The following is an 11,352-nucleotide window of genomic DNA, read 5'->3' as shown; positions in this document are numbered from 1 at the left end:
TTCTCTGCAGATGTCAGAGGAGCCCCCGTGGCTGGATCCCCTCTGTGCCTGAGGGACAGGGACAGGTACAGCCCAGGACTGAAGTGCTGCTGTAGCTCCAAAACACAAGTAACCAAGAGCATCCACTGCTTTTGCTGTCTGGCATCAAGGGCTCCTGCCAAGCACTACCAACTCACTCTGGTGCCAGAATAAACATCTAGAAGAATCCATTCTTGTTCAACACCAACACAGTGATGAGCACACTGCGACTTCCAAAGCTGTAATAAAAAGGAAAGATCCTGCCCAGAGCTGTCAAGTTCTGCTGTAACTGAACTTGCTTAGATGGACCAGATTCCAGCTTTGCTTCCCCTCATCCATTTGCTGTCTCTGCACAGTTGTTCACCTTCAACTCTCCATGGTCACACCCAGTTCCCCATGGCACAAAGGGTTTCTGGTTACAGGCTGCCCCACTGGAACACCGTTGGGTTTTGGACTGTCACACTACCTCACAAGACCCTCTCCCTTCTACTTTAAGACTTTACTCCAGCCAGTTCAAATCCCTCCAAAGGCCTCAGGGCACGTGACACTAGATCAAACAAATGTGCCAGGATATTGCCAAGCACTTAAGCTTACAAGGTAAAAAAGCTCAAACAACAACATAATCGCATTTTCTAGCTCTAGCCTCTTAAAACCATTGAAATTAAAGATATTCTGGCTGGTAAAGCAATCAAGTGTCCATTTAGGAAAGAACTGGTAGGTTAATAGCTCACAGCTACACTAAAATTTGATTTCTTACCTGAGGTAAGTCTATCTAGATTTCAGGCTGTATTTTAAGCAATAATCACCAACTTTCTCTTACTGTCCTTACTACACACTGAACCTCAGAACCTCAAGGAGTTTGTTGATCTAGAGCTACACCACGATGTACGTTCACTGCACAGTGAATCCTCTGCAGGGCACTCACCACCATGTGCAGGGGAATCATCCCTGAGGAGTATTTTATAGTGCTGCTTGTTTCAAACCTCCTACGAGTTCCCCAACAGGAGAGTAAGAGAAAGGGAGTGGGTGTGGGGAACCCAGGGAATCAGCCTTTAATTACAGTCATTTCAAACAGTCTGGATTACCAGCCAGACACTGCAGAACTGGTGCTTCTGTATCCAACACAAACCCATGAACGCAGCTGCTGTCTATAAAGGTTTTAATATCAGTATAAATAGGGCACAGTTACAAAAAACTGCAAGACTGGAGCAATGGAATTTTGACATAAAAACCTTAAGTGAGGCCTTGCTCTTCAAAAACACACACAACACACAGACTGCAGGGTGAAGGGAAGGCGTGAGCACACATACACCATCGTGCCTTGAACCATTCAGTACAAAAATAGCAGTAGAAAGATGGTCTCTGAATTGCTGGCTGATCCCTTGGGTGTGTCTTAGCTGGACTCCTCGTGGGAGACGCAGATTGCACCTTGTGTTAGGAGCAGAGTTAATGCCCAGCAGAAAGCATCGCTTCTCCCCATCCAGCCACAGCTTCCCCAGCTGAGGTACAAGCTATAAAAATAAAGGTTTTGACTGTTCAATGCTTGTATCCAGCCAGGATGCTCTGGCAGATAGAGCGAGCAGACTGTGCACGTGGGCTGGTCAATGGAGAGCCAGCTGGGCTCTCCTTACATTCACTCTGCTCTGGGGTGGCAAGAGTTCCATGGGATCTCACTGCTCAGGTGACACCACTGCCCACACCTGGCCTCCCTCCCTTCCCAGTCCTCACAACAGCTCTGCCAAAGGTGATGCCTTCTGTGGTGGACGTGAATTGTTCCGCTGCAAGTCCTGACAAGGGAGGCAGGGCCAGGACAGGATCTATCTCTGCACATGCCGGACAAAGGCCTGCACGAGCTGAAACAAGGGTTCCTGCCCCTCTGGACCCAGCTTGGAGGCAGACTTTCCTTGGGGAGAGGGAAGGACCCCACTGGCAGGTGAAGAGGGACCGCCCCGGCGGAAGTAACGGGACAGGCTGGAGAGCAGTGTACTCTGAAATTAGAGTGTGTAACAGGTCAACTTCCTTCCACCACACACCCTCTCCCTCCCCCAGCCGGGTGCCATGGCACAGGAATGTGCCAGTATGAGCAGCCCAAGGCTGTTCAGTCATGCAGGGAAATGGGCAGCACAGACAAGACACACTGAACAGTGAGAGCACAGCACAAGGTGCTCACCAGCTCCGAGCTGAGCTCCTGCTTCATCCGCTGCTTGTCCCGGGGGTGCACAGCGGGGTCCCGCAGGTACCGAACAGCCTGGGAGATGAGCAGGTAGAAACAGTTTTCCATTGTAAACATGAGCAGAGACCTGTGCAAAGAAACAAAAATCAGCAGGAGCCAACAAGGTCAGCACACTCTGGTTTCCAGGTCAAACAGTTATTGGGAGACTAAACACAAGGGATGTACGAAGATACACAAGTGCCTCTAAACTTCAATTCTGATCTGAGGAGCTCAGACTGATGCTTGGCTCTAACTACATCAAGTAACTAGAAACTTACTTGAGGGTTTTGGTTCCCTCTTGCATATTCAGCCCTGCAGCCTGAGGAAAAGGTTCTTTCTTCTTATCCATCTTCGAGGGGAAAAAAGACAGGCGTTAGAGTCAGGAGATGGAACTCATGCTCTTCAGTTGAAGGAGCACTCTGGGATCACTGCAACTGCCATGCTCCCAGACACAGAAAGGGCCAGTACCTCTCCCAGCATGTTCAGAGCCACATTGACTGTGGCAAGGAGGGTCCCAAAGGAAGGTGCAACGTCCGAATCAAAGGCTGGTGTGGTGAAGCTCAAGACAAAGAGCACGTTGTACTCAGCAAGGTCCAGCGACTGTGGAGGAACAGAAAGAGTGAGACCCTGGAGGCCATGAGTCCGGTGCTGCCACAGGAACAGGCACAGCCAGTCCCTGCTCTGTGCAGAACAGCAGACAGGTATACAGTGGGGTCACTGCATCAAGCAGGACACACAGACCAGAATATCCCTGGAAATGCTGGAAACTTCCCCCTTTGGAGAGCTCACCTGGTCCAGGAGGATCTGGCAGACATCAGGGGTGAAATGGCGCAGGGCAGCGAGAGACTTGCTGAGGATTTTGAGGAGGCTGTACTGCACTGTGAGCAGAGCCTTCTGCTCTGCTGCCTCTGACTCGGGGCTGGGGTGTTTGGAGGAGGCCTGAGGATTACGCTGCACTCGGGGAGTCACGCTGGATGGAAGGGAATCACCATTTTTTGTCTGTGGAGAAAGAAAAGAGAAAATCTTGAATACAGGTATGATTAGCTTGCTCCAAGACAAGTGTTTTGAGAAAAAAAATATTCTGTGAACAAAGAGAATGAGGAAACAAGGCACCCAAAGTCTGTCACTTGCTGAGAATCTACAGTTGGTGTGGGCTGGGGAGACACTGCATTGCAGGGAGGCAGCTGCAGAGGCTGTTTAGACTCCACACTCCAGAAGAAGAATGAATACACCAAGCCTGAGCCCTGCTGAAGGAACACTGCAGCAGCAATGCATCATCTCCACCTCGTGCAGCTTAGGATGTCCCAAGAACTAGCTCCCTTTAACAATTTAAATCAAATCAAGGACACCAGGTCAACAGTGGCTTAATTAATGGCACTCCAGAGTCCTACAGCAACGCAGCCTCCTTATGACAATAGACCATTCAGCACAGGCTGCTGGTTATCTAGGACTGGTTTTACACAGCCCAAAGGTTTTCAGAGTCCAGACCACTCTCTGCACATTTTTTTTTGCTGTGAAGAAATGCAAACCCTAACTGTTGATGGGTGTCAATAATCACCACAAGGATCAATTACCCATTCAATATCCAAGACCCTTGATAATGAATAATGCTCCCTTCTAACAAGGAGCATGGCCATGCAACACTTGAAGTTTGCTGTAGATCCTCACCTGCAGGTAGTGCTGGAGCATTTTACGACTGTGCAGGAGGGAGGTACAGGCCTGGCACAGGTAACACAGATTCACCTGAAAGAAAAAAAAATCAGGGAGAAATCTCATGAAAGCTCAAACCCCATCTATTCACTGCCACTGCTGGAAGCTAGAAAATCCAAACATAGCACTGTGATCATTAAGGATCCACAAAGTATCTTAATGTCCCAGTATTTTCTTGAAATCACCTGGCATTAAGAACTGAAAGCAAGCCACTGAATTCCCCAATTTACTTTTCCAAGCTACCACTTCTCTCTCTCCCAACAGTTATATTGCCTCACTCGAGACAAAGTGCTGACAGAATGGGCAGTCAAATAATCTCAGCTGTAATTCTCATTAAAGGAGTGGTAATAAAAAAAGTGATATAGTGTCATTTTCTCTTAAGAGAACCAAATCCCTGCACTTCAAGGCAATGTATTATCCACAGCAATATCCTGATTCCTACCTGCATGTCCCTCATAAGCTGTGGCAGGTGGAAATGCCACTCCTTTGTGAAATTTGAGAGCTGAAGAATGAAGCCAACAGTGTGATCAGCCTCTTCCAGACAGGCCAAGCTCTGCACGGTCCGTACTGCATTCAGGCACTGGGAAGAAGAGAGAAGGAAATCAGGGCCATGACAGGTAAGGGACAGATGGGATAAGATTCCATCCTCCTCTCACAGTTATTTCCACTGTAACCCTTCCCAAGGCAGGAGTGACTTTTCAGTGCTTCTGCCCTTTCTGACTCATTTCCACTGCTGTTGGAACAGAGGAGGAAAGTGAAGCACAGAGGCAATTTGTGGCACACCTGAAGGATCCTCTCTTGATGGACACCCACAAAGTCCAGTGCTTCTGTCAGGAAGTTGTATCTCAGTGTTTTGAGAAGACGTTCCATCAGGGACATGGACAGGCGATAGACCCCGGGCCAGGAGGGGGCATCCAGGGACTTCCGGGATGAAGCAGATGTCTGAACAAACAACATACAAAAATAAGCCACTTTTCCACATCATTCTGGCAGTCTCTAGCCACAGCCTGCAAGGGCATGGGATGCTCTCCAGGTGCATTCCCAGCTGGAATGAAGGAAGCAGCACCCACCTGAATGGCTCCATTTGTGCTGAGCTGGTACACGCTCAGGAGGGGCAGGCAGACACTCTGGGTGACACCAGCTCCAGCCATTGCTGCTGCTCCCTACAAGAACAGACTGCTGTTGGAATCTGTGCCTCTGCTCTCTGAGACTCAAGAGACCTGTGTTGCAGTAGATACTTCTGTCCTTTGCACTGTTACCACCCTTTTACAGAACTGAATCATCTACACACACCTCTGTGTTGTTAAAAGTTCATCAAGAAAAACAAAATCAAACCTGGGTAACTGTACTCAGAATTCCATTTATCAACTGTTCTGGTATGTACATAATCTCTGCAAAGGGCTTTGGAACAACCTTGTTTTCACCTAAAGCCCCACACAAGTTGAATTATAATAGTGAAATAACACTTTATTAAAACTAATGAAGAAGCAGGTTCCAACACTCAATGCTGGTTTAATTAGGGGGTATTTGCATTGCAGAATCCATTCAGTGAAAGAGCCTGCTGTAAATGACAGGTCTGCTTGGCTGGCTCAGCTTTTCCCACACATCCCACTATGGAGAACAAGGCAAACTAAGCAGGTGTACATACAGGACCTGCTGCTTGCCAGCCTCCAAAACATATCCCTTTAGCTACATCTCATTGTTCAGCTGCATCACAGACAGGAAAATGAGATAAAAAATGAGACAGACTTTTCTTATGTCAAGTATACAGCTATGCACTTTCACTTCTCTGCATCTCTCACCTGCTGAGTCCTTGCTAAGGTCAGCAGCAGATGTAAGGAGGCCTCTGTGAAGTGAAGGTTTTGTTTAACTCTCAGGCTGATCTCCAGTGCAGCAAAGATGGTAGGAAGCACAGGGACTTTCCTAGTAATCTGCAGCCAGTAGTCTCCATCTTCATCCACTTCACAGAGCTCCTTAGCCAGATGCAGACCCAGCACACACACCTGCAGTGACAAGGAAAGGTAAGTAGGTACAGGGTTGTACCAAGAAAGCATTTACTAACACAACCTAAAGTTCAATCATTCTCAGTATCACAAATGAAGGCTCCTGGTATGCCTCACACTGTACTCTGCAGACCTCTTGGCTGTATTAGCACTCATGACAATGTTTTTAGGATGTATCTGAAGTCAAGGCAGCAACAGCCAACTTCCCAGACTGATGTGAGCCAAGAAAATGTTGAGTAATTCTGAAATAGAAACTGCTGAAACTTCATTAGAAGGCAGAAGGCTACAAGGGAAAGTTGTTCCAAGCATCACTGGATGATTAGACTTTTGTCTAGAGAGAAGAGACAGGGCTGCAGGGCAGATGAACAGGTCCTTTACCCCATCTCGCTGGTCCTTGTGCTTTACTCGGGAGGCATCATCAGTCTCCATGCTGTCCTTGTCATCCACAGCATCTCCCAAGGTCAGGCTGTGCCGAGTCTGGTCGAAAAGCGCAATGACCTCATCCTGGAGAGTCTCACACACACTCAGCACCAGCTGCGGGTACTGGGGGATGTCATTCACTGTGACACACACAACAGACACCAGTTAATACACAGTCCCTGTGCTCAGCTTTCCAGTTTAACTGGCATCACTGACACACATTTCTTGGAATTAGCATTTATTCTGTTTTCATTTCAAAACCTACAAAACAATGTGAGGAGCTGTGACTAAGATGTTTAAGTCTAGGAGGATATATTAAGGAATTATATTCATCTTGATAACAAAAACATGTAGTTTTTGTCATAAAGTCATATAAAGTCATACAAAGTCATATAATGTCATACAAAGACATATAAACCCATGAGTCATAAAAACTCATGACTACTACGGACAGATTATTCCACCACATCAATTCCCACCCACTGCTCCAGACTGCTGGTACCAGCCTATGCAGATTGGGTGCAGTCTATGATCTGTGAGTCCATATAATACTACATTCTTATCAAAACCATCATAATAAATTGCCCCATCTTTTACCAGCATGACTAGAAACTCAAATTCAACAGCAAAGAAAACAACTACAATCAAACCAACCCTCCACTTCCTATTTATTTTTCAGAATGTATAGGTTTGCAGAGCCAAAGCAGCAGGACAAGGAACACAGACAAGTAACCTGACACACTTTTAGGCACAGGTCCCTTTGTATGTGTTGCACAGAGAAATACCCTGAGGGTCTTCAAGTGCTACTGCAATGCCAGATGTCCCACCAGGGACAGGAGTAATGAGCAGACTGTTTTCTGTGGTTTGTAACAAATGTACCTTTTCTTGTGTTTGAGCCTTTTGTTATCTCTAACTAGAAACCCATATCAGAATCTAAGCTCTAGAGTCACTCTGAGAGAGCCTGACTTACACATGCACTGAGCTGTTTCTAAAAACACACACGAACCAAACTGATTAGAGATTATTGTCAGGGAAGACATGGACATGGAGTGAATGAATGATAAACCTCACCTCTTTCCAAAACCTGCTAAAGAAAGGAAGAAAAAAGGAGAGAAGTCCCTCTCCATTCAACACCCTGCACTACTACCAGCACCATGTGTTTATCTTTCACATGCTGGGTGTAAGGCATGTTCAGCCCTGGCACCTCGACACCTGCACATGCACCACCTCACCTTTCATCTCCTTCATTTGCAGAACAGTGATAAGAGCTGAGAACACTTTGGCTTTGGTTTTCTCCATCATCTGCTGATCTGCCTGCAGTACTCCCTCCAGAATCTGCGTCAAGGAGTTTATGATTTTATCCACAGAGCTCAACTCGCTGACAACAAAAAGGGAGAGCTCTTCAGATTAGACAAGATCCCTCAATAAATATACTGCCTTGAATGAGCTGTGTGGATCATAAGTTAAATGACCCTCAAAAATAAAAGCAGTTCTTCAAAGTAAAGTTTAAGTCACCACACCACCTGGATCTCACTAAACACATTCCATAGAATGAGAGAATGTATTTTCCCTTCATTGTGAGAATCACAGTGAGAAAGCAGAACTGACTATCACAAAAGCTCTTTTGCTACTTTTCACCAGCAAGCAGGAAACCAAATAAACTGTATTGCTACCAGAGATTTCTCACAGTTTCAGCAACAACCAAGAGACATTTGACATCCCAAAAGAGAATTTAATTATAAGGCTTCAGTTTTCTCCCCAGGTCACTAAAGGATTCTCACTAGAGCAAAACATTTCAACATAAGCTCCCAATTTTTTATTTAAACACGATCTCCCAAGTTTTTATTTCTAGCAGTGACTAATAATTATCCAAACAAAATATCTACCTTTTCCACTGCTTGAGCAGGATCAGAAGAAGGGTACACAGCATAGACCCCAGCTGCAGACAGGGCACTGACATGGGAACTTGAAGCTGAGGAGAAATACTTTAAGTTACAGCTGGAACAGTCACATGTAGAAACACCTCAGAAATGCTCAGCCCAAGCACCACCACCAAATGACCAGGTTTGTTCTTCAGCAGAACTGAGGGGACCAGAGCCACAACCCTCACAGGGTCATTTAATGATGAGAAGAATCACATATACAAAATAAAGATTTAAGCAGCTCAGCATCTCATCGAGAGAGACTCTGTTTCAGACCATTTTCACAGGATCTAAAAATCCCTATGGTTACAAGCATCTGCAGAAATAGTGCAAAGAAGACAAGAATTAGGAAATGAAAGAACTGACAGGAAGCAACACTTACCAAAACCTTGGTGCCATTTAGCACATCCAGAAACAATTGCTGATGAACTGCAGAATCAGTCAGATGCATGATATCAGCCTAAATCAATGAAGATAAAGATCAATAAGCACAACAAGAAGTGCTTCTTCTAAGCAGCCTAAAATCAGTTTACTGTTTTGTTACTTTAAGAATCCATCAACACTATAGCTGCTGAGTTTTACAGAAATCACTTTAGTTCTACATTACCATTGACACGAAGCTGGCAATGACTAATTGCTTAATGGTGCATCCTTGCCTGATTTGACATAGGAAAAGCTTGTCAGGATTACAGAATTACTTAGAAACCCTCTAAAAATTATTTACTACCTCCCTCCTTTGCTGAGAGGACAATATGCTCATTTTGATCAAGCAAAACACTCTCCACTCTAACTTCTTGCACCATGCTCATTCCAACCTGTACTGTGCTCACACACACAACAAAACTGAAGAAAAAAACCAGTGAATTCTGCTTAGCTGGCCCTAGGAAGTTGCTGACATTGTATTATTCAAAATGTTCATTTCAGACTCTCCTGCAAGATAAGAGGCAGCCCTTACATGACTTGTGGAGATGATGAGCAGCATCCGCCAGGCTGAGATGAGCATTTGATACTCGGTGATGGAGGCACAGCTGGTGCCCTCGGTCTCTGCCACGTGCTGTGCCAGGGACTTCACGTACTCTGACCAGTAGGCAAAGCGCTTTTTGGTGGAGAAATTCTGCAGCGTGTCCTTCAGGGACTGATCCAGAGAGCCCCTGACCAAATCAAGAGGAGAAGTTATCTTCATTTATTCTAGGGTCAAAAAAGATTTCCTCCCTGAGATTCAGGGAGGAAAGCCAAGGACACAGCTTGCAAGTGAAGGTTATTCCACACATTGGACCTGTGCAGGGAATCCCACTTTTTGCATCAAACATGAAGGGAAAACATGATCCCTGAGGGAAATCTATATTTTTTTTAAACAGAGATTTTAGTTTATCCTGACTTTTCAAAATATGAAACAGGAGTTACTTTTAGGAAAATAAAATCAAGTGGGAGAAAACTACTAAATGTGATTCAATCACTACAGGTTTACTCAGCTTAGCTGACAATTAAATAAATACTGTATATTCTTATTTCAGGATACAAGGAAAATATTGATACGTTCTCACCTAAAGGCTACAGAAGAATTGTAATATCTTTCTGCAATTAGTGATTGCAAGAATTACAAATGAATGTTTGTAATGTGTTCATGAATTTCAGAGGATTACATATGCTTTGCCCATCAAAGCCCATATGGTATATCAAGAGTTAACACACACAGTTTAGACAACTAAAAAGTACAGAGATGAAGGAGAGACTACCAAAGACTCACTTGACAACATAGTAGATCTCCAAACAGATGATTTTCATTATTAAGGCACAGGTATCCAAGACACTGAGCTATGAAGACAAAAAAAAAAAAGCAACCAAAAAAAACAATCAAAATCTGAGCTCTACAGGGTAAGTGAAATTCTGATTTATCCCTACCCATCCATTTGGGATGGCTGATACTCCAGTTCTACAGGATACTTATTTCTCCCACAATAGCAATACTTATGTCATTTTGACCACGGACCGGTGCCAGTAAGGACAGAATACTGTGCTCAGAGTTCAAACTCTTGAGTGAGAGCACAGGGCTCTCACTCAATGAGGTGAAAAACACGCACAGAATGGAAGAAAAAGAGCCTAATCAATTCCTCCATGATACCAGTCAGCCTGAGCCCACAACATGGATATACTTCAGACAGCACACCTTCTATAGTGAGTGTTACCACAGCTGCCACACAGCTATTTTTGTTTCATATGTGAATAAAGAGCAGAGAATTTCAAAAGACAGTTCATGGCTACCCAGTCTCTGAAAACCCAGACAGCATGCACTTCATCTCCTGCCTGTGTTTAACCCACTTGGTCACAGCCCCTTTCAGGAAGCTGCAAGCAGAGGGAACAGCCACACATATCACTTAGAAACCTTTTCTGAGAAGTACATAAATCCCTTCATTTTGTTTGGATGTAACTCACCTCTGATGATTCAGAAAGTGGAGGAAGTGTCCCAAAGAGGGGATTAGTTAAATTTTCCCAAAACTTTGGCCTAAAAGACATAAAAGTATTATCAGTTATTTCCCTCATGCCATGTGCCTAGCAGCATTTTGAGTGTTCCAAATTTGTAGGAAATATGCTAAATACAAGTCTATTTAGCTTCGTATAAAAGAAACAGAAATATATTTCCTTCTGACACACTGGGGCTTCTCACCTTCCACACTCAAAACCCACACACGTCATACCCTCACCACACACTAAGATGCAAATGTTCCTAAAAAGTCTGATAAACCACAGAAAGCGTGTTTTGGAAAATAGGAAGGAAAACGCCTTGTGGAGGAACACCAACTCACTTTGTCCTCAGCACGAGCATGGCGCTGTCACGGCGGTCCTGCCACAGCGCGTGCAGGAAGGCGATGGCAGCGCGGTGCAGGAGGGGAGGGCACCAGTACCTCTCCTGCTGTTTGGAGTCAATCAGCTCTAACACCACTTGGAGGCAACTCCACTCTCCCAAGCTGAATTCCTAAAGCAGGAGACAAGAGGTTACAAGTGGTTATAATGCTGGATGACTATATTGCCCATTGTAGCCACATCTTTAGCTTTCTCACTGCCAGAG

The 11,352-nt window shown here is 45.1% G+C and overlaps 1 protein-coding gene across 3 annotated transcripts in view; it reads right to left on the bottom strand.

Moving 5' to 3' along the window:
- Positions 1 to 1,160: 1,160 nt before the first annotated feature.
- The window catches only part of NUP188 (nucleoporin 188), a 24,666-nt gene continuing 14,474 nt past the window's right edge, over positions 1,161 to 11,352 (bottom strand). For all 3 annotated transcript variants that reach the window (XM_023938152.2, XM_086858053.1, XM_086858051.1), the window contains exons 27-44: positions 11,090 to 11,259; positions 10,719 to 10,788; positions 10,033 to 10,100; positions 9,241 to 9,436; positions 8,668 to 8,745; positions 8,250 to 8,335; positions 7,596 to 7,741; positions 6,322 to 6,503; positions 5,743 to 5,943; positions 5,011 to 5,103; positions 4,724 to 4,882; positions 4,383 to 4,520; positions 3,899 to 3,973; positions 3,020 to 3,229; positions 2,699 to 2,830; positions 2,509 to 2,579; positions 2,189 to 2,318; positions 1,161 to 2,006 (exon numbers count right to left, since the gene is read on the bottom strand). In XM_023938152.2, the coding sequence (XP_023793920.1) occupies positions 1,836 to 2,006; positions 2,189 to 2,318; positions 2,509 to 2,579; positions 2,699 to 2,830; positions 3,020 to 3,229; positions 3,899 to 3,973; positions 4,383 to 4,520; positions 4,724 to 4,882; positions 5,011 to 5,103; positions 5,743 to 5,943; positions 6,322 to 6,503; positions 7,596 to 7,741; positions 8,250 to 8,335; positions 8,668 to 8,745; positions 9,241 to 9,436; positions 10,033 to 10,100; positions 10,719 to 10,788; positions 11,090 to 11,259 (2,376 nt within the window). In that variant the 3' untranslated portion in view covers positions 1,161 to 1,835. The remainder of the gene's footprint in view (positions 2,007 to 2,188; positions 2,319 to 2,508; positions 2,580 to 2,698; positions 2,831 to 3,019; positions 3,230 to 3,898; positions 3,974 to 4,382; positions 4,521 to 4,723; positions 4,883 to 5,010; positions 5,104 to 5,742; positions 5,944 to 6,321; positions 6,504 to 7,595; positions 7,742 to 8,249; positions 8,336 to 8,667; positions 8,746 to 9,240; positions 9,437 to 10,032; positions 10,101 to 10,718; positions 10,789 to 11,089; positions 11,260 to 11,352) is intronic.

The sequence above is a fragment of the Cyanistes caeruleus genome, chromosome 20 (assembly GCF_971803275.1).
Source record: "Cyanistes caeruleus chromosome 20, bCyaCae1.hap1.1, whole genome shotgun sequence".
Taxonomy (NCBI): Eukaryota; Metazoa; Chordata; class Aves; order Passeriformes; family Paridae; genus Cyanistes; species Cyanistes caeruleus.
This window is presented reverse-complemented; position numbering and strand designations above follow the sequence as displayed.